General features: G+C 22.3%; 1 protein-coding gene across 7 annotated transcripts in view; it reads right to left on the reverse strand.

Annotated features, from left to right (window-relative positions):
- LOC129611167 (oxysterol-binding protein-related protein 9) overlaps positions 1-24,148 on the reverse strand; it is a 74,249-nt gene that overhangs the window by 27,024 nt on the left and 23,077 nt on the right. For 6 of the 7 annotated variants that reach the window (XM_055524144.1, XM_055524149.1, XM_055524146.1 and 3 more), the window contains 6 exons: positions 16,469-16,597; positions 13,681-13,914; positions 12,613-12,690; positions 12,021-12,186; positions 11,605-11,715; positions 9,928-10,048 (listed from right to left, as the gene is read on the reverse strand). In XM_055524144.1, the coding sequence (XP_055380119.1) occupies positions 9,928-10,048; positions 11,605-11,715; positions 12,021-12,186; positions 12,613-12,690; positions 13,681-13,914; positions 16,469-16,597 (839 nt within the window). The remainder of the gene's footprint in view (positions 1-9,927; positions 10,049-11,604; positions 11,716-12,020; positions 12,187-12,612; positions 12,691-13,680; positions 13,915-16,468; positions 16,598-24,148) is intronic. The other variant, XM_055524145.1, reaches the window with a different exon arrangement.

Genomic DNA, 24,148 nt, shown 5'->3' on the forward strand with positions numbered 1-24,148 from the left:
CTAAGAAAATGTGTTGTTGAATAATTTCTATTGAATTTATGTAATTTCTTTTTTTTTAGTTTTCTTTTCTTTTCAAATGTTATAAGGATATAATTTTAAGGACTAAGAGCAAAATTGATTTTAGAAATTTTCTTAGTAAATGACAACCGCTAATGTATATAAAAATTATGTAAGTTTGTCTGTATTAAATACGGTTAGAATTAATTTATACTGATTGAAATTATTGTTATATGCACATTGCTGTACATACAACTATAATAATCATATTTTTCTCTCACTGTATATGACTGGTAAAACTCCTTGAATAAATGAAAATTAACTATTTCGATTATCATGATAACAGAAAGTAAACATATAGTAAATATTTGTGGTTTTATTGCACGCGACAAGGAATTATAAAATTTAAAATTAGCACATCTATAATTAATTTTTTCAATTCTCTTATTATACGATATATACCTCCAAACAACGAAGATTTGTGAGTTTAAGAATTAACTTTGATTATAATTGAATTTGAAATGAAATCCGTTTGGATTTACGATACATTTGATTTTTAATGTCGCGATAGTAACCTCTAGAACTTCATTATTTTTGCGTTTTAATCAATATTTATATTACGTACATTAATCTGAATTTAAAAAAATTTAGAAATTCCAAAAAAAAAAGTGGGGATTCTATAAATCCATTAGATTTTTGCTATAAATTCTTAAGGAATTTTAAATTTGGAATCAAAAAAGAAAATCGTAAATTATATTTACGATCGCTGGGTTTCATAAAGTAAAATTTTTTCAAATTTAACAATTTGGTTTAACAGAGTAAAAGGTAAAAGAATGGAAGAAGGTGACGTATAAAAAATATTAATAAATCGTTATTCCCACTGTGTATAGGACATGTGTAGGTAATTGGACAAATTTTTAAATCGTAAGATGATGAATGTACAGAATTTAATGTAATATTGAATAGAAAAATAAAATAAATAGCCTTCAATAGAAAATAATCTTATTTCCAACCGAAAATGGTTTCAATAGATCGGTTTCATCCGTAATAGAATACAATAATTGAAGGAGCTGCCACTCTTTCATAAATTTTTATTGCCATTAATATTAGTACATTTATATTATATAGGCTAATTGAAATTGATAAATTCTAAAATCAATTAATTGTGTAGCAGCATACAATCAAATTAAGTGAAGTACCAACATTATATGCAATATACATTCAGGGAATAAAACAAGGTAATCGAAAATAATTTTTATGACACATAGATTAAAAAGATTCTTTTGTTAAAAGAAAAATATTTAAAATATTTGAAGATAAACAATAAAAATTAAAAACATGTTTTTAAGGTATTTTTCATAAAAAAAAAATCGCATGTTCAAGAATTTTGAACTTCTTATGGGAATTGCAACCATTCTTTCATATATACCAAATTATTAATGATTTCTCTTTTATTTGATATCATTTACAATGTATACAGATGGCCTACGGTAATATTGATTATTTATATAAAATTTTTCACATCCCTTCAAATACATACCATGTTTTCACTGCAGTTTCATATTAAACGATCATGAAAACAGTCATAAACAGTTAACAGAGGTGAACACATACATATATAACAACATATGAACATGTTTGTTTCTTATTTATATAAATGTGTTCATATTTACAAAATATTTTTTTATGTTCCCTGTTTTTCTTTTTACTTTTTTTATGTTCAAGTACATATTTGAGTTTTATAAGGCGAAAAAAAAAAATTCAAATAAAATATAAAGGAAAAATTTCGTATTTTTTTTTTTTCCAAATTTCTATTCTCAAAGTTAAACAATATGGCATGAAATAAAAAGTATAATAAAAGTCAAAAGAACAAAAAGTGAAAAAATAAAAAAGAAGTGATGGAGAAAGGCAATTGTTTGAAAATAAGCACATTTCGTCTTTAATAATTTTGCTAAAAAATCCTCAAATTCAAAAATTATGTGATTTTTAAAGACTCTCCAAAGAGAATGCAATGTACATTTGGAATTTAAACATTCAAAATTTAAATTTTTCAAGAAAATTTTCATTCCAATTCATGTAAGACATGAAGGAGTAATTATATAAGATAAGAAAAAATTTTTTATTTGAATTAGTTGTATTAGACAGAAACCAATTTTGAACGAAGACATTTTTTTAATTTTTAGAACTCAATATTTTATTGTGCATAACTAAAGAGCCCTACAGGAATTTTACAACAAAATTGACAAGATAAAACCGACAGACAAACTAATACAGTGAAAGAAATAAGTACATTTGCTTCTTAAAATATTGTAAAACGGCTAAAAAAGTGAAAAACTTTTATGATTTTTTTTTTAATTTTAAGAAACCATAACATGTAAAGTAAGAAAAACGAGGTATTAAAATAAAATAAGAAAAAAAAATATTCTTAAAATAAAAAGGATTCATATATTATCCTTAAATTTTTAGAATTTATTTTCTTTTTCATATCTCTTGAAGATTACCAAAATCTTATGAGATAAGCATTTCTCATTCTATATATATTAATCCATTCTATATTATTATAGTATTCTCTATCTAACATTCTATATAGTTTTCTCTCAAAATTATTAATGAAAATTCGATACAAAAAATACAATATAATAAATGTATATGTATATATATAAAAATAGCAAGGAACATTAATATTTTCAGTTATATTTACTATTTTTATACTTATAACATTTGGAATCATTTTGAAAATTCACCTTCAATATACCGCGTTAAATTGAGAAGTTTATGGTGTAGAATCATTGTGAATACATATACAAAAATTTAATAATTAAATGTTGAATTATTGTATTTAGAGTGTAATATACTAAACTCTTAATATTGATAATGTTACAAAGCACTCATGGGTATTTGATTTGCATTTAGTAATTTAGGAAGCATATAAAAATAGATATGTATGTATATGCAAATATCGGCACAAAAAATATTTAATTAAAGGCGAATTATTTCATAATCTTCTATAAATTTTCTATATTTCTATATAATTTTGTTCATTTTATAAAAAAAAAAAAGTATTTAATGAATTATTTCAAAAATAATTTCAAAATCATACACTATTTTTATAATCGCGTAACAGCTGTTGTTAAATGCTGCCTAATTCAAACAATTTTTTAATTTTCAGAATGTTAAGGGTTAATTTTACATCATTAGGGTTAAAACTTACGAAATTGTTATCTATATATTTAAAAAAAGAGTTAAAATGTTGCAAATTCTAAAAATATAAGAAAAAATTTTGCTGATTAACACCAAAACATCTAAAAAAAATATCAGATATTTTACGACAACTAAGTGTTGAGATTTTTCTTGAGCATAGAATAAAGAAAATAACAACATAACGGTTTTTAAGATCTATGGGTTTCCACCCAAATCTTTACATAAGTATATAACTCTTTTTTATCACAATATCTAACTATTCTATTTATAAATCTTATCCTTTTTTCTTAAAACAAAATATTTATAATACCATAAAAGGATCATTTGGTTTTTCTTATTTTTGTTTCGCTTTTGGGTTAGGCAATCAATACTATCATACTAAACATATATATATACATATAATATGACAATTATTCTCATTTATTTACATATACATTTGTATGTAAGATGAACATTTAAAAAAACTATAAAAAAAAAAAAAAATAATGTTTTTCTCTATTCCCTATTCCCTTTATTTTTTTTTTGTTTTGTTCAACATTTTGCTTGTATTCCAAAAAAAAGGGCAACAAAATCTGCAATCACAAAATATATAGATGACAAGAGAAGCCCAAGAACAAAAAAAACCGAAATTGTGTACAAATTTAGATGACGATGATGGTGGTGATATTTTAAGAATCTTCTATTTCCATTTGAAATTTTCTTTGATTTTTCCTCATATATACGAGCACTTTAAAATTAGTAAAGTATATATTGTAATATATAAATATATTTACAAAAATATACAAGTACATATTTACAACAATTTAAATACAAAATGTATTATTAAAATCTAAAATACAATATAGAAAAAAAAAAAAAACAAAAAATAATAGAAAAAAAATATCCAGTGGGCGGTAGTGATGGTGATAATAGTTGTATATGATAGTGTTATATTCATATATGCAATATATAAATTGTATATATATATATATATAATTTATATATTATTGTTGTTATTTTCGTTGTCCTTAATAAATATAAAATAGTGGTAAAATTGTTCTATAGAAATTGTTTTAGTTTTTCTTTTTCTTTTTTATTTATTTTGTTATATTTTGTTAAGGAACTCTTTAAAATTTTTACATATACATGTATATCACAATATTGCAATATTATATATGTACATATATATGCATGCATTTAAATATTATTTATATTATTCACGTATTATTCTATTTTTTGAACAAACTATTTTTTTTGAAATTATTTTAAAAAGTTTAATAAATTTTGCACATATTGTAATGAGTTCACATTTATTATTGCTATAGTTTTAGCTTTCACACAATTTATATTATTTTTATTTTAATTTTATAAAATATTTTAATTTAAAATTTTAAAAAATTTTGGTACGTAAATACTATTAAGTAATTTTAATAAAATTAATTGAAAAATTTAACATTTTCCATTTTAAAATTATTTATACTGAATGCACGTCTTTACAGCCGCATATCTATGTATGGAAAAATAATCAAAAGAAAAAAAAACATGTGGAAAAACCATCAATTCTATGATATCCTTGCCCGTAAAAACAAAAAATTATTGCAGAAATTCAAAAAAAAAAAGAACAATACACCAAAAAAAAAACAAAAAAATATTCTCTTTTCTACTTTTTAATATCCTTTAATTAAATTTTATTATTATTTTTATTTTTATTCTATTTTTTTTTATTTCGTAAATTTTTTATTTGATTTTTGGTTTTTGCATCCTTAGGAAATTATTTATGAACTGAAATCATGTAAAAAACTTTTTTAATAAATTTGTATAGAGCTACCATCAAACCAATACAAAAACAAAAGCAAATATTTCATTTAGAAAAGCTTTTTAATTTTTTGCGAAAAAGCTTTAACACAATTATAGAAAAACAGAACAAATATAAGCTTTTTTTTATGATTTTTAATTTTTTCTTTTTATTGATATTATTCCCCATGGAAGGATAAAAAAGGAAATTTTTTGAAATTTTCCATTTTATTTTATTTTCTTTTTTTTTTTATTCTGTTTTGTTTTTTTTTTATAATTATGAGTTTTATGGGCAAATTTTTATATTGTAAACGTTTAATATTTGCTTTTTACACACGAGAAGAAAAACAGCATTGTACAAATGTTGAATATAAATATGTAAACGCATTTGTATAAATTTTCGCGTGTATTATAGTACTCATGTTAGTATGTTATGACATTATATCTTATATAATAATTATGTTCATGCGTGTATTATGAAATAATTCATAATTTACAATGAAGTCATACGTAATATAATACAAGATTGGTGTTGCCATAATTTTAAAATTTTTGAGAATTAACAATTTAATTTTATTAGCATGTGCAGCTATAAACAGAAATGATATTTAGATCCACAATTTATTTTTTTTTTAAACTTATTTATTTACAATTATTCTTTAATTAATTATAATCATCCAGGAAGAAAAGATAATTTGTATTGAGTAATTGATAAAATAAAAATTTAATTCTGTTGTACATGAGAACAAAATCAAATTATAATTTATAAACTTAACATAGTCAAGGATTTAGTATTTATAATATTATTCTTTTAGTTGACATTTTTACGTGAAATTTTTCCACCATTTCATTCAATATAATTTTTCTCAATTTTTTTTAGTGGATATAACAAATTTAATTAAATAAAAATTTCAAAATATCGACTAAATTTCCTAAAAAAAAGTGACTGATTAGTGACTAAATTTTGAATATTTTTAAAAATATTTATTTGGGACAAAAAAAATATTTGTAACGAAACCGCCGAGAGCTTACTTTGCGACTGCCCAGTACTGGCTGTCCGGCTTCGCAATTGTTTTGGACAGGATTTCCTAAGCGTTTTTGAACTCCTGTCCAACTCTCTTGGTGATACTTCCAGCCTTATTTTTAGAACGGGGATATTGTAGATGGAAGCGTGTGAAAGCTACAATAATTCGAGAATTGTTGCGGTGGCACGGATAGATTCTCTCGCCTCAATCGGTTCCCTTAAAAATCTACAAAACTACTTGGGATAAATATGTTCAACTGCTCTTTCAACTAAACTAGTACTGTTGGGAGTACAAGTATTGATGGAATTATTAAACATCTTTAATAAAAACATTGATTTTTTCGATATTTATATAAGAACACTTTTTAATATAATATATTGTATTCCCTGTAAAATAAACAACAACTCTATTCCTATACAATATACTTTACATTTTTCCAAAAATGGTAACTCTATATAAACAGATAAGAGATTTGTAATTATTGATACTTGCATGCTTTATTTTTATCGACAAATTTTTTTTTTGTTTTGTTTCTTTCTTTTTTTTTACAAATTTCCTCAGAGACAATTAAAACATTTTAAATACATATACATATGCAAACATTATACTTTCACATTATATATATGTATATATGAATGTGATCGTAAATATCCCTTAATATGTATTGAAAACAAATTTTATTGCTGGAATAAATTTTAACTTACACTTAAAATTAGAGGCAATTATAATATATAAATAACATTATTTGTACATTCATTATTAAGTATATATACTTAAGTATAATCAAAAATATAATTGTCTAATGGAAAATTTATAAACCTGCATAATATTGTATTTAATATTATATAATATATGAAACTCTATTCCCAATATATTAATTTTCAAGTTTATTTTTACAATGTTTATAAATTGTGTCTTTAAGTGAAAGTAATTCATTCGAGATCGAAAGATTTTGAGATGGGCAAAAATAAATTTAAAATAATCGAACAAATATGAAAATAATCGAAAATAAATTGCAATTAACAGCAGACTTATTCTTAGAACCAAATCTCTAAGTTATACTTATCGTAAAAAATTATAAATATTATAATTGTGAAAATAAACCAATTCATACAAGTGATTTCTGTCTATAATTAAGTTTTTAAAATTTAACCAACTTCTTTGTAATTTCTTTGTAATACCAATTGTATTGTAAAATCTTCATATTATGTAAGTAAAATAAAATATAAATTTCAATAAAGAATAAAATATAAATGTAATTTAGTTTAAAATTCCAAACTCAAAAATTCTTCTCATATCACGCAGAATATATTTTTTATAGAACACTTAACAACTTTAAATACATAGGTTATACTCTTCAAAATATCACTACATAAAGAACAAAAACTAGTCCAATATTTTGATTATATTGCAAATAACAATGAGCTCAGCATTTAAAATTTTTTACACGAATAAATAACCAAAAATCCTAATATTTATTGCCTTTCATTAGATAAAAAATTCACGAAATATTTTCATTCAAATTACATTTCTGCATACATTCCTAATGTTACTTTGTAAAATTACATAAAAGATATTTATTATGCTACTCGTATTGTATATGAATAGAATATTTTGTTTTTGTTTGTATACAAATTTATGTATAGCATTGTACTTTTTATTTACACCAAAAAAAAAAAAAATTAAAAAAAAATAAATAAAAATAAAAACAGAAAATAATTTTTCTGTAGACATGATGGCGTGACTTTTCCCTTATGGTATAAAAAGTTTCCAGCATGTACAATAATATAAACAGCCAAAATGAAAACAAAAACAAAAGAAAATTTAATATGAAATTGAAATAGAATTTGCTTTTTTTCGTGAGGTCCTAGCGTATTTCAATATAAAATTGTGTACCACTAACCTAAGTTAATATATGTAACAATAAAAAAGAACAAATTTTCATTTAAAAACAAAATAAAAAATTAAAACTATGAAACCAATTATAATAAAAAAAAAAAACTGAACGTTTTAATAGCCATATTATGAAAGAATACATACAACCATTATATATGCCCACACATTTATCAACATACAGACGTATCACATATAATAACATACATAAGAACAATGTATATAAACTTGGAGAAAATTTACAACTCAATAATATCCTTTTGTTCATTTTATTCTAGCTAAATGAACTGATAAATAAAAAATGTCCCCAATTGGAGAAAAATATAAAGTGAGAAAAAGTTTTAGAAAAGCTTTTTCAACGTCATAATGTTAAAACAAATTGTAGTTACAGTAAAGATTCAGAATATTGAATTAAAAATTTTTATCGATAAAGTTTTTGTTTAACAAAGGATCCCACAAAATAAGTAGTCGCCTTTGATAAGCAGGTATAGGTCTTCAAAGCAGTGAAAAAGTGATATTTTGTCCTACACTTTAAACATATTTAAAGTTATTTAAATTTCAAAACATTGCTTCACAATGAAAAAATTAGTTTTGGATTTTGACAGTAATTTATTTTTTAAATAAAACTGTAACTTAATTATTGATAAGTTCGAATCAACCCAAATTTGTAAAGAAGCATATTATCTAAAAAAAAATTTAAAATTATTGACAAACATACACTATTCTCTGAATATCTCTTAATTACTATTCCTGTTATTGCATATTTTAAGGATGAGAATATAAATAAAAATTACAGAACAAGTAAACAAAATGGTTAAATTAGACCAGCCAAAGAAGTCAGTTAAGATAAAAAGTAATTAATAAATTTTTTAAAAAATTTAAAATAACAACTACAAATAATTTGAGCGTCAATTTTAAAAATAAAACTAAAACAATTAAAATTCAAATTCCCAATTAATTTCCGAATAACAATAGTTTTTATAAATTAACAGCTTTTGAAACTTGTACTACAAGCTACACTTATATTATGCATCGACAATAATATAATCTACCATCCTTTACTTAATTACACTTTATTTTGTCATATGTATACAATGTTTATCATATTTTTACCATATTTACGATATATAAATACGATAAAAAAGTTTTTAAAGCTTAAAATATTAATTTGATTAAAAAATTTTTTGTTTATTTCCAATCAATTATTAAGATAAAAAGAAAACAAATGCTGATAAAATGAATCTTTGATTTAGCAATTATGAAAACAAAACAAAAAAGGATATTTTAATAAAATAAATAAAAAAGGACGAAAAATAAAATAAAAACAGCTGATTGAATATCAAGTAGAGATTTTCTTTTTATTTTAGTTTTTTTTGAAATTTTTATTATTTTGTTTTTTATAAGGAAATGTGTGTAGGATGAAACATTATTTCATATGTTAAACGCACATGTATGTACATATAAGCAAATTTATCTACAACCCTACAATTCGAGCACTAAAAAATTTTGTTTAAAAAGAAGATCGAAAAAATTTGTACTTAAAAAGTAAATAATTACCATTTAAATAATACAATTTCAAAAATATCTTAAACGAGAATAATGCGGCTAGCTATTTACATGTATAAACAAACAACTATTATGTAGGTATTGGAAAGTAGACAATAGATACATAAATATTATAACATGTATATGAAGCATTGGAAATTCATTAGATGGAAAATGTTCATTCGGGATCATATTAATTAAATGAATGCATTAAAAAATCTCCTTTTTATTTCTAAAAAACATTCAGGCTTTTCATATCGTGTCAACATTCCTCCTATATTAATAACACAGTATTCTAATAATTTCAGGTCGAAATTTTTAATCAAATCATTAACGAAATTATATTAAAATTTTAGTAGATATTTGATAGAAAAATAATTTAAAGTAAATTACTCTTTTAGAGATAATAAAAGAATAAGTCGAGAAATCGAGATAGATATAGAAAGGCAGGAAAAAAAAACGACTTAAAAAAATTTTTAAATTTTAAACTTACCTTATTATTGGCGTATTCGTCTGATAATTAAACATATCATCATTTGCATCATAAAAATCATCTTCACCTTCTGAACTAGAATAAGAAGTTTCTGGTACAACTAATGATATTGCTGGAGCAGCTAAATAATAATTAAAAACAAATATAATATAAATAATTTTTTAAAATATAAAAATAAACAATGAACATTTAACATACTATTGAAAAATAATTAAGGAATACAATAGAAAAGTAAAAAAACACTAACTAAATCATACTAAACATATAACAAAAACAATAATATGGTCAAATAATTTTATGTAAGCTATAGAAAGTCCCGAAAAAAATACAAGAACAATTAGTACAATATATTAGACATTATAAATTAAATAAATGAAATTTATTAAGATAAGAAAGTAGAAATTATTAATATTTCCCTTAAAAATAAAATATATAGACCTTATTTCTAAAAAGTAAAAGAATGTTAAGTAGAAAATTCTTTTGTCAGAAGTTAATGCAATTACAATACAATTATAAACATATAAAATCTAGATTTTGAAAATTCTTTCAATAATTTATAGTACAGTTTATATTAAAATTTAATTTAAGAGTGTAAATAATTAGAAGCCCTAACTAAATTAAAGTTAGAAAATTTATTACTCGAATTAATCTTCACTCCAAAACAGTAACAAAGAACTTCGCGGCATCTATGCCTTACAATTTTAATTTTTACTTTTTTAAACATTTGTGATTATACGAAATCACTTAACATAATGATAACTTAAAATTAAATGCATATGAAAAATATAAATTACAACATAATTTTTGTTTTTTAAATTTAAAATGAAATGCAATTTCAAAAGTAACATTGAAAAAGGTACGTCACTTCTTAAAAATTGTAACTTTTAGGGTTTAAAAATTTTCTTGTTTAAATTATACTCTGATCCCATTTCGAATTGCTTCTACCTTAAAAATGAGTTCCACAAAACCAATAAAAAATACCATGTGTACAAATAATGTTCATATGTTACATGAATAGAAAAAAAGTTTTTAAAATAGCCCTTAATGAATTTTTAACTTTTTTTATTTTTTATTTAAATTGTTTTCTCGTAATAATTTCTTTTTTTATAATAATTTTAAAAAATCGAACTTTAAATATTAAATGCAAGATTACATCTGATGAGAATCTGTAATTTTCCTAAAAAATTTAATTGAATATCTAAAGTAGGATGTGATAAATAAATTTTAATAAATGGATAACCAAAAATTTAAATTGTGCATAAAAATAATTTTCAATAAAAATCCCACCATACGTTATATGCCACCAAGCAAAAGAAAAAGGATTGTAAAGATGAATAAATTTAATATTTGGTATTTTAAAATAATGCCGCCTTAAATAATTGATTGAAATAAAGAATTTATTAAAATTTAAAGTATAAAATTAAAAAATATTTCAAAAAATGACAACTTTGAATAATTAAACAATAACAATCTAATTTTAAAAAATCGTAGTACAATTAAGTATAACCAAGTTAACTATTTTTCTTATTCTATTACGCAAGCTTTTTTGAAAATTAGTTTTTTTTTATAATAAATACTTAAAAGTGACAAATAAATGCTTATTTTTTATCACATTTAACAAAAAGAAAAAATTGACAACAAAAAGTGAAAAAAAAAGTTAACATTGCAGAAACTCACTAGCTATAATAGGTGTTAATCCTTTTCTTCGTTCTAGACATTCTGAACCAAGTTCTATACCAGATTGTACTGGTGGTATACCAGGTGGCGGTAAAATATCTAAAAATAAGTCTAAGAAAGAATATTTCTTTCATTTTTAATATTCTTCATTGTTTTTTGTTTTATTTTTTAGTTTTAGACTTGTTATCATAGAAAATTATTAATGAGAGTTTTTTTTTAAAGTTTACCACTCCAAAAATTATAAAAATAAGATTATAAACTAAAGCCTTTGATTCAATTTGAAGTCACTATACTAAGTGTACTTAGCACAAAACTGATTGTACATTTTTTGACATTCAAAATGTAGCCAATAACCAGAATTATTTAAGCAATTCATAAAAGCAACTTTTTGTTTTACTTAAAATAACTTAACTCACCTATATCGTCATCTACAACACTATCACCATGATTATTACTACTTGATTCTGTTTTACTATCAGGACTGACCGTTGATGGTCCCTGATAAATACCATTAATAGGATGTGCCATATTTTTAGCTATTTGTAATGTAACTATTGAATGTTTTATATGATCTACCATGGCCTAAAAATAAATTTAAAAATAAATTAACATTAATCATTTACCTTATTATTATTAAAAATTTGGTAATATTAAATGCATTAATAAAACTGATTTTAAATCAGTAAACTACAAATGCATTAGCATTTTATAAAAACGGCATGTTAATTCCGAAACAAAATCTTTAAGATTCAATGTGGGATTTAATATAATTCCCCTGAATTTTGAAAATATTGATTTTATTTTTCACAACTATCAGCTTTTATATTAGAGTTTTACCATGCCCATAAAGAAGTATATTTCTTCAAAATTCTTTAAAAGTAATTTGTATAAGATTTAACATCTTCTTGTTAGCTTTGATACCATACAAGCAAAGTTTTATGTGGATTTATAAATTAGTTCCTCGAAGTTCGAATTGTGATACCATTTTCATAAACAATTTATACTTACACTAGCACTCTCCTGTAATGATTTGCATTTCGCTTTTTCTTCAGGATCTGTTATATTTTCAATTCTTTCATCAATTTTCTAAAATTAAAAGAAAATAAGAGTTTTGTTTAAAAATATTGAAGTTATAAATTATTTTAACGATAAATTTATAAATTACAAAAGCTATACTTATTAGGTTGAGCCAAGTTAGACAAACTACATTTTCCTTTGTAAAATTTTTTTAAATTTTCTCATAATTTTTAATACAAAATTAAAATAATAAAAGCTTGAAATATCTTATTTTGTTCATCTATGTAAGCTCGTATTTTGTTCATTTAAGTTTCGCTCACATATTCAGTTGATTCAAATTAAGTTCTTTTTGAAATTAAGTTTAACTAAATTAAATTTATAGTACTTAACGAAATTGTGTTTAAAATTAATTGAGATACTGTGTGCGATACGATCTTAAATTATAAAATAAATACGAGAATTGCTGCAAAAGTTTTGTTTCGCACATCTATTACAATTTCCCATCTAACATGTTCATTCCCAGTCGAGTTTTGTGACAATCTATCAGGCACATAAATTTATGACATCCAAATTATTGTGGAAAATGGTTTCATATTTTTTTTATTTCAAAACATCAACTTTTATAACAGTTTACATTCCTTTGATGACAAAACGTAAACATTTTTAACGGTAAGACATAATATGGCAGTCTATCTTAAACGCTCGACGTACAGGATTAAGTTCTTCTTTCTTTTACTCCCATTCACTTAAATATACAGCTATTCTGCATATTTCTACTTTAAAAATTAGCTATTTCTATTTCAAAACTTATTTATTATTGTTGTTGAGTGAATTTATTTTTAAAAGTATTAAAAATCGCTGCACTAAAATATTTCCTTTTAATTCCATATCCATTCATTATTGTTTATGTTACTATCAAATCCGTGCGTTCAATGTTGCATTCAACAGCATAAGGTAAAAAAGAATTTCATACTTTACATCTGTGAAGTCTATACTCGGAACTTTTGCAGCAATCCACGTAATGCGTAAAAATTGCAATGTTGTTTGATATTGACTTACGCTGGTCTGTTCAATTATTAATTGAAGATATGCATCAGCTTCACTAACTCTTTTATCTAATAATTGTAATAAATTAGCTTTTTTTTGTTGATTTGTTGCTGATGGATTTGTTAAACCAGTATCACTTCCATAATAACTACTTTGATAATCCCATAATCTTCCACGATAAGCATGACGTCTAATTGTATCTTCTAATTTTCGTACCCACTTTTCACGTTCATCACCATCACGAGCCTAAAAATAAAAAAAATATATATTAATTTTTTTGTTTTTACTTTTGTATTTTTATTGATTAAACTTCGATTTTTGAATGATTTCATAAAAATAAAAATATTTTGTAATAAAAAAAGAAAATGAAAAATTTCTATTTGCAATTTTTTTTGCACTTATTTTTTTATATTAAGAAATGACATGCAAAATAAGAAGACAGAGAAATGCAAAATAAATTTATCTAATACATATTCCATTTCACGGGGGTATAAGAAAATGGATCGTATGAGAAGAGAAGTTGTAAGAGCGACAAGTATATAAAGTAAATAATATATGAAAAACTCATTTATTCATGAACATGCAATAATTTATGATATTGAAAAAGAAATAATAAAATAAATGTAATAAGTAATAATGAAATAATTTAGAAAACCCCAGAGAAAATTCTCTATAAGATTTTTAGATATCAAGAAAAAATAATATTATAGCAATGTTAAACAATATTCGTTTAGTACATTTCTCACGAACTATAAGTAGATAATCTAAAATTTATAAAAAATGAATACTAGAATTAAGTACAAACGAATTTTCTGTCTGAACTAGCAAATTTTTAAGACACAAATGAACGACTTTTAAGAAAAATAATTATTTTTGGTTTTCTATATTTAAATAAATAAGAAAAATCTAAATAGGGCGTTATAATTTTGCTAAATTTTGTTAAATCTAGTTAAAATTTTATGAAATTAACCTTTAAATTGCGTTTTCCAACAACTTTCATAAATTACGAGTATCACATATATGTATCAAAAGGGAAAGTTTATAGTCATCTTTAAACAAATTTTAAAAATAAAAATAATAGAAAAAATTCATAATAGTTTTTTAACCGTATTTAAAATAAATGTTCAAATTATGGTCCATATTTTTTAATAACGAAAATATCTTTAATTTAAAAGAAAAGCGCTTTAACCTCAGCCTTTTTATAACTATCATTTTATTTTTTAAGTTTAATAAGAGCAGTTGTTATGTAGGTATCAAATTTTAGTGTTCGAATATAGCAATTAAGATAAGTAATTAGGTGACGTAAAATTAAAACGCATTTAATAAAATAAATTTACGAGATTGTCAAAGAAGTAGATACAACGCAAAAAATTATGTTTTTAAAATTAATAAACAAAGTAATGATTTTTAACCTTTGCAAGCTTCATAAAGTCTATATAAGTACTCTTTACATCATTTTATATATTGCAGCAGTAAAAATTTTATTTATCAAATATTTCCTAACACCTAAAAGATAATATTATTAAATTGTATAGTAATGATCAGTTAGTCCTAAGTTTGTTCAAAACTTAATAATTTCTTAAAAAAAACGTGATTTCAGTCTCTTCTGGCGCTGTATTCTCAGAAAACTTCATGTTATTCCAAATATTTCGTGTCTATATTTTGATGATACTTCAACTTCTACAGAAATGATGTCCACAAGATTTTATTATCAAATAATATATTCGACATTTATTCATAGATTTTGGTTTAAGGTTAGTCTTCATATAATTTCTTTTGAATGCATTATTGCACTTGGCACATGTGTCTTACGTCGACAACGAAATTTTCACCACATATACATATATGCCGCATTTAATGTTTTTGCGAATGGTATTTTGTTGAAACTGTCAGAAATTTTGAAGAAACTATAAAATTTATTTAAAAAAATTTTATTTCTATTGCAATTTTCTCAAAGGATATAAAACATTTTTTTATATTGTTTTAAAATTTATAACCTTGATTTCTGACAAGAAATTTTTATTATTTTTACCTAAAATACAAAATATTAAAAAAAAAAACCAGAATGTTGTAAGTTAAGCAAACGACCTCCAAATATCATATGTTATATAGAAAGAAATGGTTATTTTTACCCTATATTACTCAATAGCTTCGACTCTAGCAGACATTTAATTGAAAAATGTACTTGTATATTATTCAAATAAACGCTATTTTATATTTACTTGTATAATTTTTTTTTACCATGAATTTTTTCTATATTATTTACGTGCTAAATTAATGAATTCTTTAAGTTTATAAATAAAATATAAAAAAAAAACATTTTATTTTAGCAGGCTCAATCTTAATATTTTGTTTTTTACAATTGAATTTATTAGGGATTAACACGCAAATATTTCGTGTTTTTTTTTTGTTTTGTTTAAAATTAAGAATTTCATTAAGAATTCACTAAAATATGTAATTAGATCGTTTCCAATTAAGGAATTTGGAGAATTTAAATTTTAAAGTAATTTTTTATTGAAAAAAAATTGTAATAGTTCTTTATTTCTAATGATTCGATTAAGACTCAAATAAATTTTTACAAAATTGTTTCTTGGAGTCTTTGTACTCATGATTTTCTCAGGTTTACAATTTTATTGAATAGAAGTGAACTGTTATTAAATTTTAAACTTTATTGCAGGCACAAATGGTACCTATACACACTTCATAAAAAATTTAATAAAATTGATTAAAAAAGTTTAATACAAATTATGAGTAGTCTTGTAAAACAAGGATTAATAACTAAATGCCTTTCGATATTTACCTGAAAATGGAAAGTTTTATGATCAACTGTTATTGTAAATGTATTATCTTCTTGATCATCAATGCCAATAACAGCACCCTTTAATCGAACACATCCTCTTCGGACACCTTTCATCATTTTTTCCTTCGACTAAAATAAAAAAATAAAATTAAATTTAATTTAATATTAAAAATAAATGCAAAAATTATTAGAAAATTTTTTAAAATCAAAATGTCGTACACTTAAAATTCTTATTCAAATCAAGATCGGAGGCTACAATATTAAATTATACTTCTTTACAAGAAATTCCAAATTCTATAAAACAAATAATTTTATACAAATATAATTAAAAATGTTTAAATATTTGAAATTTATTTCAAATTTATATTTGATTTAAAATTTTGAATTTGAACAAAAAAATTTATTATTTCCTAAAAATTGAGTTGAATTTAATTTTGGGCTTATTTTCATAGTAAGTATGTATTTCATTTTGCATTAATTTTAGCTCAAATATGATAGCATTAATGCAGCATTATACAGTTTATAATTTAAGCAAATATTAGAAAAATATATGAGTAATAAATTTATATTTGTCGCTTATAATCAAATTTTAAAGTTCAGCTACCTTTATAACTCAAGCATTTTACTACAAGTTATGGATTTATAGAAAAGAAACTAAAATTCAACTTCAAATATTAGGATTTCCTATAGTTATTAATTCTCAATTCAAAATGTTAATTCCCTTCATAAAGTCTTCAAGGTAAACAAAATCACATTTGTTTATCTAGTTTCAAGTTTAAGGGACCAAAATATTTATTTGCTTCTCGCAAATTTTACAGATATCACAAATTTATTTAATTTTGCTCAAACTAAGTAAAAAATTAAGAAATATTTAATACATTTTATACGGTAATTATAGTTTTTGTCTAAAATCAAAATTTGCTCTATAAATCAAATTAAGAAATTTAATAATAAGCTTATTAAAGGTAGACTCTTTACAATTTAACCAATTTAATTTCAAAAAGATCTTCTAAACGAACGTAAATAAATGAATATGATTTTTAAATTAAAATTTTTATCGAGTTTTTTCGTATCATTTAAAGAAAAGATCAAAAGGGCAAACTTTTGAAAATGTTATAAAATTTCTAAGACATTGTATAAACTAAATAATTTGAGTTTAATTCAACACCTTGAACGGACACCGTCAAAACTTCCATCGTGAAAATATAAAAAAAAAGAATTTAAAATAATATTAAATAATTTTAAATTTAATTTAGTATAAAAGTTAAAAATTTTAGAAAATTTGTTTTAATATTTTTCTAATAAATTTATAATACGAGTAATAAAATGGAGTGTGAAAATTATTTCTGCTCAAATAATAAGGGTAAAAAATTATAACAAAAAAAAAATTGTTGAAAATTTTGTAAAAATAGTACAAAATAATTGAGAAATTCAATATTTTTTATAAAAAGTGTTAAATAATTAATATTCATTAATTTTTTTTGAAATTTTTCTCACAGTGCAAAAGTGGATTTTAACTAGTACACCAATACCAATAGCAATGATAATTTTAACATATTTAACAATTATTTTCAAATTGGCACCAAAGTAAGTGTTAAAAAAAGTTTAAATTAGTTCATATATGAATACGTTAAATTAAATAATTTTTGAAAGACCACCTAGTTCCAATCAAATCAACAAGATGTAATTCAAAAAATCTATAATTTTGTTGAAACAAAAGAAAATCTTCAAATATTTTGCGATGTACCCTTGAAATATCGTTCGCAAATCATAATACCTAAATTTACGTTATTAAGAGAGACAAATGTATAATTTTATCCATGTAAATTGGAACCCATTTTATGCTTTAAAATCTTACAATCAGTGTATGTGTAGGGGGAAAGTCATAATAAATAATCCGTATCTTTAATATTATGTTAGAGATTGACATTAGTGAAACGAATACTAATCTTTCATCACAACTAAAACTCTAAATCAGAAATATATTTTTGTTAAATTCTGCAAATCCTTAATTTAAACTAATTACAATTATTTTCTTTAAAATTTTATCTACTTCAAAAATTTGAATACTATTTAACATTATACAATTTCGTAGGGTATAAACACATGTACTTACATAAAAATTAATCTAAAAATAAATTTATATATCAGATTATACCATTTTCCATGTAAAAATTGTCTAGCCAACCTTCCTGCAAATTATTTAACACAATAGTACATATAAAATATATAAAAATAAAAATCGATTGAGAAATAGTTTATATATGTACATCATATTATGTATTATATTATTAGAAATGTGTTATATTTAATTTATTTTCACTATTTATAGTGAATTTTCGCAAATCTTTATTAGCTAATCAATACTAAATTATTAAATGATTTGGTAATATATACGAGTAGAGAATATTGTGAAACTTTTTACAGAACATTAGATAAATTGAATTACAAGTGGCACATCAATACATAGATTTACGGAAAAAAATTTACAAGAAGTAGTTTTTAAAGATTTCCTTCAAATCCGCAAAAATCAAAGTCCGTAAAACCAAATGACAAATAAGAATTGAATATTAACTACAATTGCAACGAGTAACAATTTTAACTGCGTAATCCTACATTTACATCTAACACAGAAGGACTACTCTGCGTTTCTGCCACCCTTGATTTAAAAACAAACTGTTCTATTAAATTTAAAATTGTCTGGAATTGCCCTATATACATCTAAATAAATTCAATATTCTCTCTTCTTTTCAATTAACTAGATTATTGCATTTAGACAAAAAAAATTTTTATAAGGATTCTTCCGAGTAAGCAGTAAAATATATTTAAAAGAGAAAGAAGCAAAATTTAATAGGATCACCGCATAATGCACAATATTGTGTACTTTAATTTTTATAAATGCAATAAATCTATGCTTATTAATTAAGTGAAAGCAATACCAACACCAGTTGTATGCAATATGGCCACAATAAATCTATGAAACTCGCTGAATACAATTAAGTAATACGAGTATGATATTTTTATAGTGTAAACACATAAAAATCACCAACTTTTAACAAAGTGATTATTATTTTCACTATATTATTGCTTTCTCAATAAACAACTAGAATATTTTATTACTTAAATCAACTATCAGTAACAATTAATTAATACTACCAAAATATAAGTTAATCCCTACAACTTTTAATGAAATAGAAAGTTTTTATTGAGATTAGAAGGAATTGAGCATCAATAGCATAATAGACCAAAAATTTCACAAAAAAATCAAAACATATTGTACGTACTTAAATAAAATGTTTCTAGCAAATTTCTTTTTATTGCTAAAATAATTTTCAACTGTTATACATGCATAATAAAAAAAATTTGCTTATGCAAAATATTTTATTTCCTAAATTAGTGTACAAGGTTTAATTATTTACGTCAATATAACAATTCATGACTTTATCAATTTTGTTATACACAACTTCTATGTATATATGAAAATAGAATCATATGTTTTTAATACATATAAGTATTGTGCTTCAATTATAAAATTAAGTTCAAGAATAATTTTAAATAATGAAAGTATAAATGAATTATAAAATATCACATTTAAAAATAATGATTGAGGTCGTTGAATTTTAACAAAAGAAGAACACAATGTTTTAATTATTCTAATGCATGTATTTATGTATAACACTCTATAGAAACATTTTCTATAATTTTCATTATGGAATTTTTTTTTAATTTGAGCAAATTTTGTTCTGTAATATTTTTACATATCTATTTTTCTACGATTGAAATTCTTGATTTTTAAAGATAAATATTCAAAAATTATAGTGCGTTTCTTATTTTTGAAGTCTATAATTTTAAGGAGGAAATAATGTAGAACAGTAATTAAAGAAAATATTTTGGCATCCAAAATCTGAATATTTTTTTCTTGTATATGCACATTACAAAAATACAAATTGTGTACTACATTTTACCGTTAATGTTTTAAAATATATTACGTAAATTTTTGCATATGAAATTTTTTATGCCAATAAATTGTTATATATGACGTATATATTTTTGGTTTCATACAAGCAAATAAATATTTAAAAATAAATAGAATCCGAAAAATTTTATATTGTATTCAAGATGTGAATGAAGTTGTAGCAAAGAATTTTCAAAAATTCAAGCCTAAAATAGTGTTAACAGTAATATGGAACGAGCTTTTACTGTATAAAGAAAACCTATCTGTCTTATTTTTCAGGAAACTCTATGTGAAGGTTTTTAAATATTTAATTTATAACAAAATTTTTTTGAAGAGTTTATTGTGAACTAAATTTGTTAGTAAAGCTTTACCAGTTAATAATAATTTACTATTAAAACTAATTTCATAAATCAAACAATTAATTATTTTTTCATAAAATTATTTTGCAGGGCAAATAAACTACACATACAGTCGATAATAAATTGACTTTATCATACAATTTATTCTTATCCAATTATGCTGTCTTCTTTTAATTATTTATTGGCAAATTTACAAAAAAAAAAAAATATTTTTCTTTTTGTAAACCGGAAATTTCTATATGAATAATAATTGCATATTTCGCACCCTCAAAATTGTAAAACTGCTGAAATTCTAAAAATTTAAAATAAAAAAAGTTCATATTTTAAAAACTTAAAATTAGAAAAATATATTCAATTATTATGTTCGAATTATAATTTTGTGGTAAATCTGACAGAAAAAAGATTTTCTGACTATTTCAAAATATTACAACAAATTTTAAGTTAAAAGGGGACAGAAGTGGGATATGGAGTGTAAAGCTACCTGAATGTTTTAACAGTTTATAATTAAATTAAAATTTTTTACATATATTTTCAAATATCAATTCCATATAAGCGGCAATTTAGAATTTAATTACCTATTTAAAGCTTGAAATGTTGATGGCAGTCAATAGTCTCATTGTTTGTTTAAGACACATACGAAATGAAATTCAATTTATTGAACTTTAAAATTATATTTACGACTCATTTCATTTTATCGTAAGTACAAATACAATCAATTAATTGAAAATTAAATTTAATTTGATTTAAATAGAAATTGAAATTTAATTCAAAATAATAAAATGGTCTTACATATCAATATATTTTTGTCAAATACATTAGGTTTCCTTTAAAAATCACTTTTCAAACTATAATTAAATGAATTTAAAGAGTGATTTTTTAATTTGCAAATATTCATTTAATTAAATTTTACACGAAAATTTCTTCTGTACTAACTTATCTATGTCACCAACTAATTACCAAGAAGCTAAGAAATTTAAATTATTATATTTATAAAAGATTTCCAATTTTTTTAAGTATAGATTATTTAATAATTATTTCTAAAATAGTAAACTTAATTTGGACATAATTTGATTGACTCCATTAGTAGAATGAAATGAAAGTAAAACAAAAATATTTTGCTAAAATTAATAAATCAAAAGTGAATATTAACAAAATCGGCATTCTACTTTAAATATATAACTCAAATTTATATACATGCTATACATATACATATGTATGTATTCCATAATGTGTTACAATGTATGCTGATTTAATGTATATCATATGTTATAGAATAGGTATGTACACATTGTGAATTAAATATGTTCAACATTATTTTTATATTTTTGATATACGTACCCGTGAACTTTTATAATGAAATTTGAAGTTTTTTTTCTTTGTAACTTGCACGTGTATTAAACATTTGATAGAAAAATAAATAAATTCTTATTAAATGTGAATATATTCAAGAGAAATTGTAATTTAATAAATATTCGAACTTAATATATGCACACATATTTGAAAACGCTTACATATAATGTTAAAATATTTCTTTTCATTCATGAAAAAGTAATTTGAGTGATAGCCCACTCAAAAAAAGAAGAACAAAATCTTACTGTCAATTAAGATAAAATTTTATATTTATACACATATATGAATAGTTTACGAAATTTTCAAAATACTTGAGAATATTAATTAAGTTAATTTTGAATTTATAACAAATTTTTTTTTATTTAACTAATTATTTATTGTAAAATTGTTATTATGTTTAGATATTTGACACTAGTAACCCTATTAGAGGTTTTTGTACCCTTGCTAATTTGATTATAAGAATTAATACATGGCATTTCTTAAGTGAATTTTATTTGTAATAACATTTAACGTGATTTGAGCTTAAAACAAAAAAAAATTGTAATCTTTAGTATCAAATATATAATGCAAACTCAATAAAATTAAAATATAAAGAGAGAGAGAGAAATATATATGAGAGATTTACTCGAATTCATCAAGAGGGTGTGTCTATATAGAAACAATTCGGAAATGTAGGCCCGAATAGATTTTTTATGCTGATCGCAGTGCACTGTTCCGCTTCATTGCAATCTACAATCTATAAGTGAATTAAGATAAATAATTATGTTTTTTGATTCTACGGGATTTACCGGATTAGTTTTTTGGAAAAAAATTTTTTCTACAGAAATTAGTTTCTAGCAAAGATCGAATAGTGTTAACAATTTCAGCTTCTATCTTAAAGGGTGTAGAAGTTTTGTAAACAGACACAAGGACGGACGGACAACAGAATGGAACTAATAAATTTTAATTGTTTTTTATTGAAAGTCCTAAAAACGAAACTAATTTGAACCGAAGTGTATTTTATTTCTAACTCGTCACTTTATATTCTAAAAGACAGAAATACAGCTATGTATATAAAAATAAAATAATTCTATAATTAAAATTTCTACATATTTTATTTTTAGCTACATGAAAAATCGTAAACCCTATAAATTTAAGGAATTCATATTTATATACAATATACTTCAAATAATTGCTTGCATTTATATCGTAACAACAGTAAGTATGCCAAAAAATTTTTTAATGAATTAAATCTTTAATAATAAAGTACATAATTTTAAATAATGATGTTCTAAAATAAAAATTTACTTTTTAAAATATTTTTAATTTTAATAATTTATTTTCTTTTTTAGATAATAAAACTTGTCGGTTTTGAAGCATTTAATTTTTGGTCATGCCGACTACACGCACATAATGATGTTAACGAGGAAAATGAAGTCAATATCGTTTATTTTACATACTGTTTGAAAATTATTGAATTAACTGAGACCGTTGTATTTGTTTTAAGGAAAAAACAAAATCAAGTATCTTTTTTACATGTTTTTCATCATTCTTTTACAATAGTTATAGGGTATTTAACTTTACAATATATTAGAGGTAATTGTTTTTTTTAAATATTTAATTAAGTTTTCAATTTAAGAAAATCACAAATGTTAACAATTTATGAATGAATTGGATCAATACTAAGATTTATTTTATTAAAATTCGTTAACTATGTATCTATTACGTTTGAAATTATTTCGGAATTCGATTACAAATCCCAATATAACTTGATTTTTAAAACCTAAAATAATTCATACCTCAAATGAATTTTTAATAAAATCACTAAAATTCCAAATTAAGATTTAAAACTTCGTTTTCCAAATAAATTTCGTTCCCGTATCTCAATATCACGGCTCTTGATATATACCAGTTTTTTTTTGAATATATTATACCTCATATAACAATTATTTTTTTCTTTAAAATAATCTTGCCGAAATTTGAATAGTTACCCTATTCTTTATCATCAATGTGGTAAGCACATCGTGAAAATTTCTG

This window comes from Condylostylus longicornis, unplaced genomic scaffold (assembly GCF_029603195.1).
Source record: "Condylostylus longicornis isolate FDR11 unplaced genomic scaffold, ASM2960319v2 ptg000048l, whole genome shotgun sequence".
Classification (NCBI taxonomy): Eukaryota; Metazoa; Arthropoda; class Insecta; order Diptera; family Dolichopodidae; genus Condylostylus; species Condylostylus longicornis.